This window comes from Myotis daubentonii, chromosome 4 (assembly GCF_963259705.1).
Source record: "Myotis daubentonii chromosome 4, mMyoDau2.1, whole genome shotgun sequence".
In the NCBI taxonomy this organism is placed as follows: domain Eukaryota; kingdom Metazoa; phylum Chordata; class Mammalia; order Chiroptera; family Vespertilionidae; genus Myotis; species Myotis daubentonii.
In genome coordinates this window covers 6234181-6254007 of record NC_081843.1, presented here as the reverse complement: position 1 = coordinate 6254007, position 19827 = coordinate 6234181, and the positions used below count along the sequence as shown (strand labels likewise).

The 19827-nt window shown below is 49.8% G+C and overlaps 1 protein-coding gene and 1 pseudogene across 2 annotated transcripts; both read left to right on the top strand.

Moving 5' to 3' along the window:
* The first annotated feature begins 515 nt into the window (after positions 1-515).
* On the top strand, positions 516-2613 carry LOC132232664 (tropomyosin alpha-3 chain-like; annotated as a pseudogene).
* Positions 2614-5668: 3055 nt separating this feature from the next.
* Positions 5669-15252, top strand: NDUFAB1 (NADH:ubiquinone oxidoreductase subunit AB1). Of its 2 annotated transcripts, none has more exons than XM_059692088.1 (5): positions 5669-5877; positions 11742-11864; positions 12869-12956; positions 14264-14363; positions 15003-15252. In XM_059692088.1, exons 1-4 carry the CDS (start codon positions 5716-5718, stop codon positions 14353-14355), a joined length of 465 nt encoding a protein of 154 aa, XP_059548071.1. In that variant the 5' UTR covers positions 5669-5715; the 3' UTR covers positions 14356-14363; positions 15003-15252. The 2 variants fall into 2 exon arrangements, with proteins under 2 accessions (XP_059548071.1, XP_059548070.1); XM_059692087.1 differs by having other exon boundaries at positions 5671-5877; positions 15102-15252.
* The last annotated feature ends 4575 nt before the right edge of the window (positions 15253-19827 follow it).

The window sequence follows — 19827 nt, the reverse complement described above, 5'->3', positions numbered from 1 at the left end:
CTTGTCTTTCTCAGGCGGCTTCTTCTCCCTGAGCTCTAAGGGTCCCCATGAAACTTACAACCAGGGGAACCGGGGCAGCAGTAGCTAGTCCCAGGCTAATCCCTGAACCTGTCTCCAAGGGCTTGACTTTTTGTGCCGGGCCAGCTCAGCCAAGGGTTCCGTGAGCCTGAGAGCGGGCGGCAAAGGATGTAGAAAAGACAGAGAATAAGCTGGGTCTAGGTGGATCTCCTGTGCCTGGCTAAGGCTACAGAGAGGGACCCAGACTGCAAGCTGAGCCTTTATTTTATAGCCAGAGGTAAACAAGGTACTGGTTACCATAGTTGCAATGTTCTTGTGAGTTTCACTTGTTTTGGCAGCACTTGCTGCATCTCCCTCAGCCCATTAGCTTCCCAGATAGGATCTAGGGAGTGTCATAAGGTCATAAGGTCAAGCCTAATTATGCTCAGACGGCTGTGCCCTCCAAGCTGGGACTTCTTTGTGGCTCTGCCCACAGGTCAGTCTAGGCTTAACCCTATAGCCACTTCTTACATCTCACCCTTTTTTTATTTTTAAGCTACCATAATGAAAGTAAAACTTAAACATCAAGAACAAAACTCTGGCTATTAAAACAATAACAAAACAATGCCAATGCAAAACCCAAACTACAGACCTGTTAACATTTTAAAACTTGAACATCAAGAACAAAACAATGCCAATGCAACACAGCAATGAGAGAAATCACACGACAGTAACATTTTCTACTAAATGAAAGTTTCTTTTGCTGATTTACTCAGAGTCTTCGGACTTGGCTGCGCAAGACTTTGCAGAAGACTGGCAGCTAACCAATGCTAGCATAGCCAGACACATGATTGAGGGAGTAGCTTACACTCCTTGCTTTTCTACCATCTGCTGGGCCTCAGTTGTTAACTTCTTCAGCTGACCCCATGTTGGCATTTCAGTCCGTTGCGTAGCCTTCCTTTTCTTCTTTTTTCCGCTTTGCTGTCATCGGAGCAACTCTCAGTCTTTTGAACGAAGGGACAAGGACCTTCTCTGGGTCCACTGTGGTGACGCACATAATGCTCTGGTACCCAAGTTGGCTGCACTGCTCCTTCTGGAAAGACACAAACACAACCTCTGCCCCACATCATTACTAGATCTGGTAAAACTCTTGTCCGGTTTGTGCATCCTTCCACCGGGCTACCCTGGCGGAGACTATTGCACTGGAGGTCCAATGCCTTTCGGCTGCTGTACAACTCTCTGCATTGTAATTCAAAAAATTTAACACACGGAAGGAGGCAGGAAACCAAACACAAGCAGGAGCTGGGTGGGCACCATGGCTGGGATCTCCACCATTGAGACGGTGAAACGCAAGATCCAGGTGCCGCAGCCGCAGCCGCAGCCGATGGTGCCGAAGAGAGGGCCGAGCCCGAGCGCCTCCAGCGGGAAGTGGAGGGAGAAAGGCGGGCTCGGGAACAGGCTGAGGCTGAAGTGGTTGAAGAGGGGCTGGACCGTGCTCAGGAGCGCCTGGCCACTGCCCTGCAAAAGCTGGAGGAAGCTGAGAAAGCTGCCAGTGAGAGCGAGAGAGGTATGAAGGTTACTGAAAACCGAGCTTCAAAAGATGAAGAAAAGCTGGAACTCCAGGAAACCCAACTCAAAGAAGCTCAGCACGTTGCAGAAGAGGCAGATAGAGAGTATGAAGAAGTGGCTCGTAAGCTGGTGATTACTGAGGGAGACTGGGAACGCACAGAGGCGAGCTGAGCTGGCAGAGTCCCGTTGCGGAGAGATGGATGAGCAGATGAGAATGATGGGCCAGAGCCTGAAGCGTCTGAGTGCTGCTGAAGAAAAGTACCCTCAGAAAGAAGACAAATATGAGGAAGAGATAAAGATTCTTACTGATCAACTCACGGAGGCAGAGACCCGTGCTGAGTTTGCTGTGAGATCGGTGGCCAAGCTGGAAAAGACAACTGATGATTCGGAAGATAAACTGAAATGCACCAAAGAGGAACACCCCTGTACACAAAGGAGGCTGGACCTGACTCTGCTGGACCTGAATGAGATGTACAGCCACCCGTCCTACCCTGCCGCCGCTCCTCCCTCTGACCCTGACTCCGCCTGAGGCCAGCCTGCTTGAAGCTGACCTTTAAACTGAGGGCTGACCTTTAACTGGAAGGCTGCTTTCTCCTTTCACTGCCTCCCACCCCCCCACCCGTGTCTTTTTCACCAAATTGTCTCTGCCTCCCCCAGAGATTTTGATAGGGCTAGAGGCTGAGCACCTTTGGGAACAACATTTAAGGGAATGTGAGCACAATGCAGTGTCTTTAGAAGCATGTTGTGATGTACACATTTTGTAATTACCTTTTTTGTTGTTGATGTGGCAACCATTTGTAAAACATTCCAAATAATTCCACAGTTCTCAAGCAGCAGTCTGATCCCTTTCTCACTTGTAGGAGGTAATTTTTCAGCTTAATCCATATTGCCCTCTCCATAGAGGAGGGAAAAAGGTGTGGCCTGCCTTACTGGGATCCACATAGAGCCCAGAGAACGACTCCACTATGGGGAATCATTGCTTTGTGCGGAGTACTAGCCAAATCGAAAAGGTGATTCCAGGAGGAATTAACCCCCCTCCCAAATAAAGTGATGTTTAGGTTTCAGCTTTTAAGGCATCTTTAGGCAATTCATTTTTTTCACCAGAATTGACCAAATTAAAATGGTGAGACCTCTCTGTCAGAGACCAAATTCTTGTTCCATCTCTACCCTTTCCCCAATGGTTCACAAAATGAATAATGTGCCACTTACGTTGAAGTGACCAGTTACTTGCTCTCCTGCCTCCTTGAAAGAAAGGAAATTATGTTTTTGCCACTGACTTAGCCAAATGAAACTCATCTCATTACCCTCCTCTGGGTCTGAAGCTGCCATCTCTAAAAGTGCCATCTCATTGTGCTTTGTACCAGTTGGTGCTGGAGAAATCTTGAATAGTTTATGTACAAAACTTTTAAAATTTTGTATTACTTTGAAACTTTGCTGCTTTGGGGTTGGGGCACACTGGCCACCCCGTCTGGCTGTGAGAGCTCGCTACAGTCTGGGCTGGCAGCGTGCTGATCTTGAAGTTTCTTTCCCTACCTAATGCCCCATTTTTAGTGAGGTCTGTTAGGTGCGCATCCTGCAGTTTATTGGCTTAGAATGTACTCTCCTTTGGTGTGGTACCTGTGGCCTTGTTTTCAGGCCAGGAGACACTGGCATGTTTATGGGCTCAGAGGAGAGAAGAACGAAAAGTGAGAAAGAAGATGTCGGGGGGAAGAGATAACTGAGGTACATGGTCCCAAGGGAACAGAAGGGGCTGAGACAATATGCAAATGGGCTGGAAGGAGGGAGGGATAACTGCTGGGTGACGTGTGCAGGAAGTTGACAGTTTATGCTTATATATCCTTTGATGGGAGCGCCACCGAGAAGCACCAGTGTCCTCTCTTAAATCTTCCCAGCTGTAAGGACTTGATCTCCATCTTAATATTGAACCTTTTACCTACAGATCATGTGGGCTGACATTTTCTCTTTGCTGAAGGAGGAGTAGCTCTCCCAAAATACATCATTTAAATAAGAGGTGATTTATTGTTTGACCGAAGGATTCGATGGAACACAAATATAAATGAGTCATGGGATGAAAGGGTCTCAACTGAGTAAGCCATCAGGCTCTCTCTGAGTTTTCCTCGTGTTAATGCTACACGTCACCATCACGGGTCTGGCCCATGCGTTTGGCCCAAAGTGTGGCCTGGAAGGCATGATCCGAGGCTGGTGCGTCGCTGGTGATTTGCACAGACCTTATGGGCCCTGGTCCTTGGTCTCCATTCTGGTTTTTGGTGCCAATCAGTTTTCTGCAGAAATGGGAGGCTGCCACTCAAAATGGAGCTTGCCATTTAGTCACTGACCATTCCAAAGGGGTGTTACAATTGCTCTTCCAATTGCATAATAAGCAGTGGGATGGAGGTGATTGAGTCAGGGCGCAGGAGAAGCCTGGCATCGATTGCTAGCACTGCCATAGAACTCTGATTGGCATCACCAACAGCATGATGGTTCCTGAGGTTGTTTTCCTCCTGGTTGGTTAAATCAAATATACCTCCTAAGAAAGGCCTTCAGGGACCACCCTACCTAAAGTCACACACCTCCTGTACGCCCTCACTATTCCCCTCCCCATTTACTGTTCTTCCTTGTGTTCATCACAGCTTCCTGGAGTTGTTTGTTTGGGGGGGGGGGGGTGGGGGAGGAGGATTGTTATTGTTTATTGTCCATCTTCCCACTGGAATGTAAACTCCATGGGAATAGACTGCCTGTCTGCCTTGCTCAGTGCTGTAACCTCCACAACTAGCACATCGCAGCTACTCCGTTTTTTAATGAACACATAAATAGAAATATTTTACAACAGTGGGATCATATTATGCATTCTTTTTTTATATATTTTTACTGATTTTTAAGAAGAGAGGAAGGGAGAGAGAGAAACATCGATGTGGGAGTGTATCATTGATCAGCCTGGCCAGTGTAGCTCAGCAATTGAGTGTCAACCTATGAACCAAAAGTTCACTGGTTCAATTGCTGGTTAGGGCACATGCCCAGGTTTCAGGTTTAACCCCCAGTAGGGATGTGCAGGAGGCAGCCGACCAATGTATCTCTGTCATTGATGTTTCTCTCTGTCTCTATCCCTCTTGCTTCCTCTCTCTATATATAATCAATAAACATATTTTAAAAAATTGATCAGCTGCCTCCTGTACACCCCTATCAGGGATTGAGTCTTCAACCTGGGCATGTGCCCTGACAGGAATTTGGTCCATGGGACAGTTCCCAACCAACTGAGCCACCTGGCCAGGATTCCTGTTTTTTTTTAAAAATCCTTAGCCAAGGACATGCTGAGAGAGAGAGAGAGAGAGAGAGAGAGAGAGAGAGAGAGAGAGAGAGAAACATCAATCAGTTGCCTCCCACAGGTGAGAGAGAAAGAGAGAGAGAAACATCAATCAGTTGCCTCCCTGACCAGGGATCCAAACCCAAACCCTGGTATGTACCCTGATGGGAATCAACCCACCACTTTCTGGTGCATGGGACCACACTCCAACCAACTGAGCCACCCTGGCCAAGGCTATTTTACTTAAATTTAATAAAAATAAAAGAGACATGTAAAATTGTTAGATTGTTCGTCCAGGCAGGATCCACAGTTAGTGTTTTACGTTTGGATTTCAGTATCTTTGAAATCCCTGCTAAGAAATGTGAGCAAATTAGCATAAACTTCCTCCATGAACCCACTTTTGTGAACTATATTATTTATACATTGTTTAACATGTATATGATTTTTATTGTAATTCCCACACTTATTAGTCTTACATATTTAAAACGACTCATTTTCACATTCTTATTTTATACTGTTTTGAGATATTAAATAGTTGTAATTTCTATGGAAGAATCGCGGCATCAAAACTTTTAAATAAATGTGTTTCGGAACTTAACAGAGAGTAGGTGGAAGTAAGTTCCTTCCTGTGTCAATGATTGTGCTCAGGGACCCTGGCTGTAGTCCCGGCCCTGCCTCGGGCTGGAATGTCTGGGCCGGCGCCCCAGGGTGCAGTGCCGCCAGGAGCCGCCAGGGGCCGCCACCGCCGGGTGGGGCTCTGCAGCGCCGCTCTGTGCGTCGCCCGCGCCCAACCGGAGGGGGAACTAGACCCGCGGGCGCAGCGCAGTGCAAGCTGGGTCGGCGTAGCCATGGCGGCTCGTGTCCTTTCCTCCTGTGTCCGCCGCCTGCCCGCGGCCTTGGCGTCGCTGCCCCGGCTTCCCGCGCTGGCCGCCGCCCGGCCGCTCAGCACCACGCTGCGCCCCGCGGAGACCCAGTCGAGGCCCCGGGCTCCGGGCTCGGCGCTCGCGCAGGTGACTCGCGGTGACTTTGCCGGGCTCGGGCAGGGGTCAGGACCGGGCCCGGGGCGGGGGTGGGGTTGGGGCCCGGGCGGCGGGGCCGCGCTCGCCTAGCGGGGCCGGGCATCTGGCTGGCTCCCCGCTCCCAGCGCCCCTGGCGGACGGTGCTCGGGTGACCCTGCGGGAGGCCGTGCGACCTCGTGGCAGCCCTGGGTTCGAATGTCGCCGCCCTTAGGGGGACGTGGGACGGGGGTCCTCGCCGCCGCTGCCTGTGGAGCGGCCTGGGCGTAGGGAGGACCGGCCGGCGGAGCTGGGGGGCGGCGCTCGGCAGCTTCTCGGGGGAGGGGGGGTCCAAGGCGCGGGAGCGGAGGGGAGCCACGATGCCCGACAGCCGCCCAGGGCCGCTCTCCGGGATTGTCCCTCTGGCCCCGGCCAGGTCCTGGGCCTCCTGGAAACAAGGTGGGGAGCAGGGAGCATCTAGCGTTTATGTGATGGCACCTCTAGGGTGAGGTCCCTCGCGCCCTCCACCCCCAGGTCTGACTTCCCTTTGGGAGGAGGCCCTGCACGGGTTTTTGCTCGAGCGCCCCGGTGCCTGAAGCGCACAAGGTTCAAAACCATTGTCTGTCGGTGGAGAGACTCCCAAGGTCAGGCTGGAAGCCCCGTGTTGAGCCCCAGACCTCGCCGTAACGGTGCTTCCAACCTTGACCAAGATGTCAGGATAACACCTAAGGCTGCCCGGGGCCAAATCAGTCGGAATTCATAGGCTTGGGCGCCTGAGGCAAGGGATCATTCTGTGCAGCCAGGGTTGAGATTTACTGACACTAGCAGCTTATTCACAGGACATTGTCCCATTGCCTGAACTGGGAGTTAAATTAAGGGGTGAGAGCGGGATGTGGAGGGGCTGAGTGTGTTCCTGAGCTGACTTCAGTCTGCCCAGAGCAAAGCGATTGCCCCTGTCCTTAGAGCGCTGACACTCGCGTGATGGTGCGTGTAGGTCGCCTACATATGGATCCTGGGAAAGGGCTGAGAAGCAGAAAGGAGGGAGAGACAGAGAAATATCAGTGTGAGAGGGACACATTGATTGGTTGCCTCCCACATGCACCCCAACCAGGACCAGGGATCAAACCTGCAACCCATGTATGTGCCCTTGACCCTCCGACGCGCAGGCTGGCGCTCTAACCACTGAGCACACCGGCCGGCTGGGCCGGGCCTTTAAGATGTTCGGTTACCTGTGCTTGGTTTACATGTACGCAGAGGAACTGTTTTGTTTATATGTACAAGTGGTTTTGACTACGTGCTCCCATTCAAGCACCTTATTCTTTGTGGGTTGAGGTGGAGAGTAATGGTTCATGTTCATGCAGAGGTGCCGAGGGACAGCTGTGCCTGCAGGCCTATGCCAGCCGGTCAGGGCTGTGAGGTGGCGCCTAAGAAAGACATTAGTTCAGGTCCTCACTGGATACTCGGCAGCCCTGTGTTAAACCTGCCAGCTCATCCCTCTCCCCATCGCCCCAGGCTGTTTCCCCTGGCCGGCCCTTCGCTCTTCTCCCAGCGGACACTGTCTGCCTCGCCTGAACCTTACATGTTGGTGAACTCCAGCGCTCTTACCGCACGCTCTCTCTGGGCTGTCTCTTGGTTTCTGTTATGACCAGTCACCCCAAGCCCCACCTCCATTGTGTGTCCATCCCGTCTGGATGGCTGCTCCTTCCACCCATCCCCTGCTGTTTTCCCTCCTCAAAATTCATCCACTGCTGATCTCAGAGCAACCAGCTACTCACAATATCCTTTTTCCCTTAAAAAAAAGGCGCTAAAGCCGCTTTCCTGGGTGTAAAAAGATAAGACTTAGAAGTAGAAGGTCGGAGAACAAGGGTGGTAGTCTAAAATGGAGCCCACAGGTCCGACATTTGACCCCGGCAGGCTCTGGATCTACACTCGCAGCCAGAGCACAAAGCATTTCCAGGGACTTCTGGGGGCTGCGGTACCCACACGAAGACAAAGCCTGGTGCAGGGACAACCTGCCTGTTCTTAGTACCAGAGCCACATGACATGGGTGACGGTGATGGGCTCAGGACTGTGGTCTGGCCGCATTTTCATCCCCCAGTGAGACAAACCTATTCTGTCTCACTCGAGGCTCTGCGGCCCTGGCCCCTGCCTCACACCAGGGCCTGCGCTGGTCTGCCACCTTCCCCTAGGTCGCCAGCAGTTTGAACCAGTTCCTCTCACAGGCACACCACGTTTTCATGCCTCCTTTCCTTTCCTTGGCCTGTCCTTCCCTCCTTGAATAATCTCCTGTCCTTTTAACTCCAAGTCCCTTCCCTTCCTCAGTGAATGACAACTTTTGTTACTGAAGCAGCCTATCGGTACCTTTGCTGTGGCTCTTGTCTCTTTGTTTTTAATGTTTTTTATTGATTTTTAGAGAGGGAGAGAGAATCATTGATGTGAGAGAGAAACACTCGGTGCCTCCCACATGAACCCCGACCTGGGGTGGAACCCACACCTGAGCATGTGCCCTGACCGGGCATCGAACCAGCAACTTTTTGGTGCACAGGATGACACTCAGCCAACTGAGCCACACCGGCCAGAGCTCGTCTCATTTTTATTACAGCTGAGATGATCTGTGTGGATGCTTCTCTGAAAATCGAGGTCATGTCTTTATCGTGGTCATTCCAGCCCATAGCACAGTGCACACACAGCACACCAGGTAGAGCTTGCAGGCGGCTGAGTCATGTAAATAAAGGGAAAGCATTGCCACATGTGAGGACAGGTGTGTGTACAGTGCAGACGCCAGGAGGACTAAACCCCAGTGAGCATGGTCTCCAAGGCAGGATGCAGGGCATGTGGGGCTGAGGAAGAGCCTATTGCACCCTTAAGGCTGCCCCCAGGCTGCCTGCAGGGAGAGGCCTCAGCTGAGGTGGGAGACGGCAGGCATGTTGTGAAGGCGCCGTAGGGCCCTGAGGAGTGTGGGTGTTCTCTGTCTAGGTCAGGGAGTGAACATTAAAAAGGTTTGTTGCAGGGATGAGTGAGACCCCCCCAGCCAGCCATGTGGGGTGACCAAGTGAGTAAATACAGTGGACGGTGGGAAGAGTGGAGACTGGCCTGGTCTGTGAGCAGGCATTTTGCAGACAGAGGGTGAGGAGTTCGTTTCCAAACTGGGCTCTGGGATGTGTGCTGCCGGCCGGAATTGTGCGGGCAGTTGGCAGATGGCCTTCAAAGCCGCCTCCGTCGGCTCCTTTGGAGTTTCCCTCAGAGCTGGGCCCCAGTGGAGAGAAGATGGGTTCTGATGGGAACTAACCAGGCTCGGTAATTTCTACTGTTCCAGAGGGTAGTCCCTCATTCCTGCAAACAGTGCCTTCTCTGATGGCTGTGGGAGAAAGTTTCTGTTAAATAGAATTGTTAAGAGTACATCTTGAGGAAGAACAGTTAACATCAGAAACAACACGTGTCTCTTTTGTTTTAAACAGTGGAGACCCAGCAAGCAGGAGCAGTAAGCCCTCCAGGAGGTGGGTGATAGTACTGTGTATCTCCTAGTGTGTGAGAACTAGAAGAATTGATGTGAGGGAGGGCAGTGCTGTGGCAGCACTATAGTCTGACCTGATAAGAAATAACCAAAGGGGAGGCATGGGAGGAAACAGGAGCGGTGCTGTAGGCTACCACCCAGAGCCTCACACTGGCAGGGCAGCGGCATCACCCGGTCCTGTGGGCGCCCTGCAGAGCACACTCCCTGTGTGCGTGCCCGGCATCGTCTCACTGATGCCTCCCAACAGTCCTGTGAGCTTGGCATGTTGTTTATCCCATCTTACAGGTAAGAAAACTGAGGCACAGAAAGATTAGTAATGCCCGGCCAGTGTGGCTCAGTGGTTGAACATCAATCCATGAACCAAGAGGTCACTGGTTTGATTCCCGGTCAGGGCACATGCCTGGAGTTGCAGGCTGAATCCCCAGTAGGAGGCATACAAGCAGCAGCTAATTGATGTTGTTTCTCTCTCATAGATGTTTTCATCTCTCTCTCCTTTTTCTCTCTAAAAAAATCAATAAAAACATTTTTTAAAAAAAGGTTAGTAAGAGCGAGCTAGTGCAGTCTCATTCCAGGGCCTGAGCTCTTGCCCACCTGCCTCTGCTGAGCCCACTTGGCATTGGCATGCGGCCACTTTAACTTCATTTAATCACACAGTGCCCTGCTGGCCTCTGCAGGCACTTGCCCTGCTGTCAGGACAGTGCTGACCCCTAGTGGGCCACACGGGGATCTGTGTACAAACCCCCCTTTCTCTGTCCCTTAACTCAGCAGTAATCCCACCTCCCACCACGCCTTGATCTGCACGGACAAAGCCTCCACTAGTCCTTCCTCAAGGTCTTGTCTGTCATTACCTCTGTTCGCTCATTCCTCCTCCCTCTTTCTTTACTCCTTTCTGCTGCAGAAACCTCTTCTCGTCGTTAAGGCCTGGTGACATTGCCACATCAGACACCTTAATCCGTGCTGTCATTGGAAAGGGAGGGAGATGGATTCAGACAAAAAGAGCAGGGCTCCGACAGCACCCGGAAGTACTCTAGGATCCTTATAAAACGGCTCGCCGATGAGACCTCATTCTAGTGCCTGGGTTCTTCTGTTTGGTTGACTGATAAGTGCCCATACAGAGTGTGTGCTGGTTTGGTTCACTTGGTGGTGTTTTTTATCACAATTTTTCATGGCCCTTTGTCTCAGGCACCTGAGCCCCAACAAGCAAAACCTATTTCCTATGGGAAACGCCCCAAGAACTCCAAACCGCAGTATGAAGATCAGTTTTAGAAGGTGAACAAACCAGTTCAGATTAGGGACTTCCACAGCCAGCAGAACTACCCGCCTGTTTTGTTTTGCTCTGCACTGTGCCTGCCACAGCCTTACACCCGCCGACGGGGGAGCTGGCGCTCTTCGCACACGCAGGAGTCCCGTCCGGACCTAGCACCCAGGTGACCATGAACAGGTGACCAGCAGATGGAGGCGGTCCTCCGCCCTGTCAGCGATCACAAAGGCTCATGGTGGGGCTGCAGGGGAACATACCGGACCGTGAGGCCGGTCAGCGTGGCAGCTCCTTTCCCTGCGGGTTATTGTGACGGGTGTGCCCATTAGAGGTGCAGGGACTCACTGGCAGTGGCTGCTGTAGATGCAGGAGAAGACTTGGGCTCTTCTGCGGACCTTGGACGATTTCAGTCTCACTGAACAGGACCAATGTCCAAAGCCAGTCCTGGCTCTGGGGGGTGGGGGTAGGCCTGCTGCTGCTGCTGACCGCCTAGGGCAGTGGTTGGCAAACTGCAGCTCGCGAGCCACATGCGGCTCTTTGGCCCCTTGAGTGTGGCTCTTCCACAAAATACCATGTGCGGGTGCACACGTACAGTGCAATTGAAACTTCGTGGCCCATGCACAGAAGTTGGTACTTTGTGGAAGAGCCACACTCAAGGGGCCAAAGAGCCGCATGTGGCTCGCAAGCCGCAGTTTGCCGACCACTGGCCCAGGGCATCAGAGTACCCAGCAGGGACCCAGTGCGGCCTGGGGGCCACACTTAGAATCAGATGGGTGGGTTCTCTAGAGCCCTAAGTGCTTTGTGGAAGATACCCAATACAGGCCAGTGCATTTTCTGGGAGGCGTTTTATTTTGTAATCTACTTTTATTGATTTCAGGGAGGAAGGGAGGAGGAGAGAGAGAGAAACATCAATTGTGAGAGAATCATTCATCAGCTGCCTCCTGCATGCCCCACATTGGGGACTGAGCCTGCAACCCAGGCCTGTGCCCTGATCAGGAATTGAACAGTGACCACCTGGTTCCTAAGTCACCATTCAACCATTGAGCCACGCCAGCGGGGCACTTGAGGCATTTTAGGTTCAATGTTTCCTTCCTGCCCTTGCCCTAGGTGCCAGGCAGAGTCACACAGCTGTGCCGCCAGTATAGTGACGCGCCCCCGCTGACGTTAGAGGGGATCAAGGACCGCGTTCTTTATGTCTTGAAACTCTATGACAAGATTGACCCAGAAAAGGTAATGGGTGTGGTTTACATGTTCTTTTCTTCACATGCGTACTTAATCACGTGATACAAAATGCAGGCGTCCAGACGGACATGCAGTAAAAAGTCTCCCTGCTCAGTCCCGTTCCCCTCTGGGAGGCAGCAGTGATTCCCAAAGATACTGAGCGTGTGTGCAGGGCAGTAACACACGCACATGTATGTTGTATGTGCTGCGTGGTCTGTATCTCCCACCCTTTTAAAAGAACACAGTGGTAAGTGTACTGTAAACACGGTTATGCACCTTTCTGAACCTTTGGAGTTTTTCTCATAGCGACACGAAATTTCCTCTTTAATGATTGAATCTGTTGTGTGAGGATAGTGTGGTTTTGGAGGGTTTTTTTGTTTTTTGAGGTACAGCTGACACATAACATATTAGTTTCAGTTATTTGTTATATATATTATGAATTAATCACCACAAGAAGTCTAGTTAACGTTCATCATCATGCAGTTGCAGAGAGTTTTTTTCTTGTGACGAGGACTTTTAAGACCTAGTCTCTTAACTTTCAAACGTGCAGGACAGTACTACTCCCTCGGGTCACCACGCTGTCCACGACCCCAGGCCAGCGGTTGGATGTGGGCGTTGAAGACTCCTCCCGGTGGTCTGGAGGTCTGAATAAGGGCAGGTGGTGACACACACCATCTTAGAAGGCCACTTCTAAGGTGTAGTGTCTTAGTTGTTCATCAGGCAGCAAGAAAAACCAAATCTCGAATGTCGTGCAGAGCAATGAACAAAGATCTTAATATGTAAAGTGAAATTCATCGTTAGCTTTTTATATATTGTTAACCAATTTAAAACAGGTTGAGAAAGTTGACATGTAAAGCACACCAAGTGTATGTCGGCACACGTTAGAGGTATGTTAGTTATGGTTCCTCCCTGTTAAAAATAGCCTGTGTCATGATTAGCACTGTACCACTCAGGTATCTAGTGAAGCATAAGCTCTCAGACTGAATTTTGTGTTTGGTGTCCCCTTCTTGCAGCTCTCAGTAAATTCCCATTTCATGAAAGACCTGGGCTTAGACAGTTTGGACCAAGTGGAGATTATCATGGCCATGGAGGACGAATTCGGTAACGCTCACTGGCTGAATCGTGGGTCTCCATATTGTGACGTGTGTGTGATTTTAGAGGGAGGGAAACATCAATTTGATGTTCCACTTATTTATTCATTTATTGTTTGATTCTGGTATGTGCCCTGATGGGATGTAACCCTAAACCTTGATGTAGCGGAATGACACTTTTTTTAAACGTTTTTGTTTTTTGTTTTTTAGATTTTTACTGATTTTTTAGAGAGGGAGAGGAAGAGAGAAACAGTGATGAGAATCATTGATTGGCTGCCTCCTTCACGCCCCCTACTGGGGATCGAGCCCGCAACCCGGGCATGTACCCTTGACCAGAATTGAACCTGGGACCCTTGAGTCCACAGGCCAACACTCTATCCACCGAGCCAAACGGGCCAGGGCTCGGGATGACACTCTTAACCACTGAACACCCGACCAGAGCCCATAGAGTGATTCTTGATTTGGGTGGGTTAAAGTGAAAGAATGTGAGGAGTCTGAATTGGGATTTGAATCGATACATAAGTAGAAACAGTAGGCCCCCTCACACGCACGCCTGTGCCATGGTTTCCTGCGGTGTCGCCTGTGCATGCTCCGGGTTATTCTGGTTTGGGACAGTTAGTTGTGCAGTGAGACCATTCAAGGTTCCACAACTAATTTGGGGGATGAACTGCCCGAATAGAAGCCACGGGATTTGTGTGCCTCCCACAGAGCAGAGCTCAGTGGGCTCCTCACAGATTCTGCCAACGAGAGGCGTGTCTGTTGAGGGAGGGTAGGATGGAATTTCTTAGGGGGAATGAAATATTCTAAAATTGGATAATGGTGATGGTTACACAGCCTTGAGACGATGCTAAAAACCGTTGAATTTTACACTTTTCAATGGGTGACTTTTCTATTATGTGAATTATATCTTTTTTAAAAGAACCAACCATTTTACCCAATACAGTATACTCATTGTCTAGACATAACTGGGTCACAACTTGAATGGACTCAGGGTTGCTGGCAACTTGATATACTTGAGGGTGTTATGGAGGTATTGGTGCTTTCATGTGTAAAGGATTTGCTTTTGGCCCGGCAGCCATAGCTCAGTGGTTGAATGTCAGCCTATGAACCAGGAAGTCACGGTTCAGTTCCCTGTGGGGGGCACATGCCCGGGTTGCAGGCTTGATCCCCAGTGGGGGGCATGCGAGGAGGCAGCCAATCAATGATTCTCATCATTGGTGTTTCTCTCTCTCTGTCTCTGAAATCAATAAAAATATATTAAATAAATACAGGATTTGCTCTTTCTACTCTCATGCATGTTGTACATTTTACTTTTAGGGTTTGAAATTCCTGATATAGATGCGGAGAAATTGATGTGTCCACAAGAAATTGTAGATTACATTGCAGATAAGAAGGATGTATATGAATAAAGTATCAGGTAAATAATTTTACATAGAATGATGTTCTCCAATAGTATTAATCTCTGTGGGGTTCTTCAATAAAGTAAGACTCAGGAAGAAAAGGAGAATGGAAATGCCTGACAGGTTTTACTGGTTATAAAATGCAGGCCCTGTTGTTATCTGCCGCTCCAAGGCATCAGCCTTAGTGATCTAATCTTTATCCTCGAGGGGGGTTGAGAGCACTTAAGCCCTCCTAGCACGGTCTCATAGAAAATACTACACAAATTAACCAAGAAGCAGAGACCGCTACCTCCCACAGCAGCCTAGGCCGGGCCTAGCTGTCCAGAAGTTGCGATGGCCTTAGCTGTTGGCTGTTAAGAGACCTCATGGGCAAGAAGACGGGCTCTGGAGTCACACTCTGAAGTCTGGTGGTTGTATGCAGGCTATCTAGCCTGTGTGAGCCTCCAGTTTCCCATATGTCCAATGGGGATAAAGGTAGGACCTACCTGGGATTTTTGTGAAGGTAAAATTCAGTGGTGTATGCAAATCACTTAATACAAAGCTTGATGGTAAAGAAGCCGGTCAGTAAATAAATGTAGCTGTTATCTGGGCTCTAGGATAATCAAGTGGTGAGACTTTAGTTAAATAAAGCCTAGCATTGGTGCCTGTAACTTCAGGTACTCTGGATGTAACACCTCAAAGATCTTCATGTAAAGTTGGTAACTACACCAAAAGAAATACTGCACTTATTGTGGCACTTACTGTGTCTTTTCCAGACCCCTTTTCTTCACCAAGAAGATAGAGGCGAGTGTCTGGCAGAGAAAACCAGTTTTGGCATCATTGCTGACATCAACAGAGCAATTCTGTTTAAACTTGTATTTAAATTGTCTAAGTTTCTGTGCCCTTTGAAAATAAATCTACAAAACAGTGTTTTTGTCAGTCCTTAGTTTTCAGTGATGTCTATGAAGTACATTTTTAGATTGCCGGTGCTTAACGGGGTTTTTTGTTTTTGTTGTTAATCCTCACCCAAGGATATTTTCCCATTGATTTTTAGAGAGAGTGGGAGAGGGAGAGACAGAGAAACATCAATGTGAGAGAGACATCGATTGGGTGCCTCCTGCATGTGCCCCAACCAGGGCCAGGGATCAAGCCTGCAACCGAGATATGTGCCCTTGACCGGAACCAAACCCTTCAGTCCACAGGCCAACACTCTATCCTCTGAGCCAAACTGGCCAGGACTGTGCTTAATAGTTTTAAAGATCTGTCTGCTGACATTGTATTCATGCAGCTCAAAAATGCATGACTTTTCGAGCAGTGTACTTAGAATGAAACAGGCTTACCTGGGACGTCCTAATTTTAACACCTGGGGCAATTTGTTCTGAGTATTCTAACTCCCGTGGCAGCTGCACATTTTGACAAGTCTGTGGTTGCTTCTCCCTAAGAGATGAGGCCTGTGGTATTGCCACCTCAGTCATGGCTCTGCTGCACAGAGGGGCCAGTTCGCATCATTAACTGTTCTACGTCCCACAGGAGCCAGAACAGGAAGGAAAATTCACTGAATCACAGATAATTCCTTGGCAATTAGGGTCTGAGTGTTCAAATAATAGCAAAGGCCCTTTGCTCTAAGTACTGGAATGTTGTGTGCCACCCTCAGTAGGCAGCCACTGGCCACATGGGGCTTTCCAGTGTGGGTGGCCCTGGCCCTGTGGCTCGGTTGGTGGGAACGTTGTCCGGTACAGCAAAAGGTGGCAGGTTTGATTCCCAGACAGGGTGCATACCCAGATTGGGGTCCGTACTGAAGGCAACCAATCGATGTTTCTCTTTCCCTCCCTCTAAAGTCAATTTTTAATAAGCGTGCGAGCAGAGAACCAAGACGGCAGCATACAGGCTTGCACGCGCTGCCTTCCACAACCACATCAAAATTACAACTGAAATACAGAACCATCATTCAGAACCGCCTGAAAGCTGGCTGAATGGAAGTCCTACAACTAGAGGAGTGAAGACAGCACACGAGACCGATGTGCAGCTCCTCAGTAGTGGAATCTGTGACCTGTCCTTTGAACATGCGATGACCTGTGGACAATGGCATGTGGTGGAAATGCACAAGTTTTATCACCAGGCATAGGAATGAAGCATGGAGGCTGTCCTAGACCTGCCAGCTGATCACGAATTTATGAACAAACGTAGGGAAGATCATAGAAGCCTGGCCTAGAGCAACAGATCCACCATCTGACTCATACATACCCAAGTAATATGTTTTATTTTTAAATTTATTTTTCAATCCTCACCCGAGGACTTTTCCATTGATTTTTTAGAGTGAGAGGGAGAGACACATCGATTGGTTCCCTCCTGCATGCACCCCACCAGGGCCAGGAGCCTGCAACTGAGGTACTTGCCCTTGACTGGAATAAAATCTGGGACCCTTCAGTTCACAGGCCTGAGCCGAACCGGCCAGGGCTGTTCATTGGTTTAAGTCAGAGCTATCATGAAGCAATGTCTAATTGATATACCCTACAAACAAAAGTGTGAGCGTGAAGAGATGGGACGGTGTGCATAGTTCTAATGGCCCCGAGCACCTGTACGCCTGCCTTAGTGCCCTCGGTGAGAGTGGCTGTGAGGCCCATTTCCGGCCTGACTTGCAGTGCAAGAGCACTCACTCAAACATCACATGCCCACCACGTGCAGCACTGCCACTGGGCTGAGCCCGCACAGGTGAGTCCTGTGTGCCTCCACTCCTGGGAGCTCACCATCCGGGAGGGGGACATTTAGCATCCATGTGACATGTCACATTCAGATCACCAACAGTGCAAGCACTGCACGGCCCATGAGCAGGAAGAAACATTGCTAGAATTGTTGAACCTGAATCTGATCATGAGGAAACATCCAGAAGGTAGGGCTCTAAAATAGCCCTACCTGGTTTGGCTCAGTGGAGAGAGTGTTGGCCTGTGGACTCAAGGGTCCCAGGTTCAATTCCAGTCAAGGGAACATGCCCAGGCTGCAGGCTCAATCCCCAGTAGGGGGCATGCAGGAGGCAGCTGATTAATGATTCTTTCTCATCACTGATGTTTCTCTCCCCCTCTTCCTTTCTAAAATCAATAAAAATATAAAATAAAATCAATGTCATGGGGGAGGATAGATAACTATTATAAAAGGAGACCAGAGACATCAACTTGGGAGTGTGGGGCTGGGTGCTGGGGATGAGACAGCCCATTAGGAACACAGTGCTATTGTGGTCAGACTAACCTCTTCTCATGAGGTTCGCACTGAGTACTTAGAGGTGTAGCATCAGGGCTGCAGTTAGCTTTCAAATGGGTCAGAAAAAAAAAAAAATAGCAAAAGGGTAACCAGTGACTGGGTGATGGCTATAAGCATGTATAAGTTAGGCGTGTATGTGCATGTACACTATGCTATTCTTTCAACTTGTTTGAAAGCTGTCCATATAAGGGAGGAAATTCAACATGATACATGCAACGGAAAGTACACATGCCATACAACTGGATACTCCAGCGATGAGACTGGTTACATAGGAAGTTATGCGATCATGTGGAAAGACTGTTAAGTGCAGACAGATTTGAACCAGCATGACCCCATTTCTGGAAAGCACACCGAAATGTTAATGATTATGACATGGTAGGCACAGAGCTTATTTTGTTCAGTATTTTGTAAATTATAAATACCATGTATTGTGTAATAAATGACACATAAAAGTCATATTTTGCCCTGGGCAGTGTGGCTTAATTAGTTGAGTGTCGTCCCATGCACTGAAAGGTTGCTAGTTAATTCCCGGTCAGGGCACTTGCCCAGGTTGTGGGCTTAATCCCCAGTAGAGGGCATGCAGGAGGCAGCCGATCGATTTTTCTCTCACATCAACGTTTATGTCCCTCTCACTTCCTCTCTCTCAAAATCAATAAAAACATAAAACTTATAAACCAGGAGTGCCCGGCCGGCATGGCACAGTGGTTGAGCATCTATCTATGAACCAGGAGGTCAAGGTTCGATTCCTGGTCAGGGCACATGCCAGGATTGTGGGTTAGATCTCCATGCAGCAGGCAGCCTATCAATGATTCTCTCATCATTGATGTTTCTCTCTCTCTCCCCCTCTCCCTTCTCTGAAACCAATAAAACTATATTTAAAAAAAAAACAACACCCAGGAGTTATATAACATGGGGTGGATAGCAGGAAGGGTTGTACCAAGAGCTACAGCATGGGGTGGGCAGCAGGAAGGGTTGTACCAGGAGCTACAGCATGGGGTGGGCAGCAGGAAGGGTTGTACCAGGAGTTATATAACATGGGGTGGACAGCAGGAAGGGTTGTACCAGGAGTTATATAACATGGGGTGGACAGCAGGAAGGGTTGTACCAGGAGTTATATAACTTGGGGTGGGCAGCAGGAAGGGTTGTACCAGGAGGTACAGCATGGGGTGGGCAGCAGAAAGGGTTGTACCAGGAGTTATATAACTTGGGGTGGACAGCAGGAAGGGTTGTACCAGGAATTATATAACATGGGGTGGGCAGCAGGAAGGGTTGTACCAGGAGTTATATAACATGGGGTGGGCAGCAGGAAGGGTTGTACCAGGAGTTATATAACATGGGGTGGACAGCAGGAAGGGTTGTACCAGGAGTTATATAACTTGGGGTGGGCAGCAGGAAGGGTTGTACCAGGAGGTACAGCATGGGGTGGGCAGCAGAAAGGGTTGTACCAGGAGTTATATAACATGGGGTGGGCAGCAGGAAGGGTTGTACCAGGAGTTATATAACTTGGGGTGGGCAGCAGGAAGGGTTGTACCAGGAGTTATATAACATGGGGTGGGCAGCAGGAAGGGTTGTACCAGGAGTTATATAACATGGGGTGGGCAGCAGGAAGGGTTGTACCAGGAGTTATATAACTTGGGGTGGGCAGCAGGAAGGGTTGTACCAGGAGTTATATAACTTGGGGTGGGCAGCAGGAAGGGTTGTACCAGGAGGTACAGCATGGGGTGGGCAGCAGAAAGGGTTGTACCAGGAGTTATATAACATGGGGTGGGCAGCAGGAAGGGTTGTACCAGGAGTTATATAACTTGGGGTGGGCAGCAGGAAGGGTTGTACCAGGAGTTATATAACATGGGGTGGGCAGCAGGAAGGGTTGTACCAGGAGTTATATAACATGGGGTGGGCAGCAGGAAGGGTTGTACCAGGAGTTATATAACTTGGGGTGGGCAGCAGGAAGGGTTGTACCAGGAGTTATATAACTTGGGGTGGGCAGCAGGAAGGGTTGTACCAGGAGGTACAGCATGGGTGGATAGCAGGAAGGGTTGTATCAAGAGGGTAAGACAGGCTAGCAAGGCTTCGAACAGAACAGCCTTGATAACTATGAAGGTCAGCCTGGCCGAGCGCAGCCACGTGGTGCAGGCCAGGGCTCCTGGGGAGAAGCACCCCCACTTGCATGTGCACCGGCTGCCCCGACCTGACGGCCTCTGGGCGCAGGAGGAAGAAGTCACTGCTACTTGCCCTAATGGCGTCTGG

What these genes read in the sequence shown, in the direction of transcription:
- NDUFAB1 (XM_059692088.1), top strand. Translation starts at nt 5,716, where the DNA reads ATGGCGGCTCGTGTCCTTTCCTCCTGTGTCCGCCGCCTGCCCGCGGCC. An exon ending in ACAAGATTGACCCAGAAAAG is followed by an intron (nt 11,865 to 12,868) that starts GTAATGGGTGTG and finishes CCCTTCTTGCAG; the next exon opens with CTCTCAGTAAATTCCCATTT. An exon ending in GGCCATGGAGGACGAATTCG is followed by an intron (nt 12,957 to 14,263) that starts GTAACGCTCACT and finishes TTTTACTTTTAG; the next exon opens with GGTTTGAAATTCCTGATATA.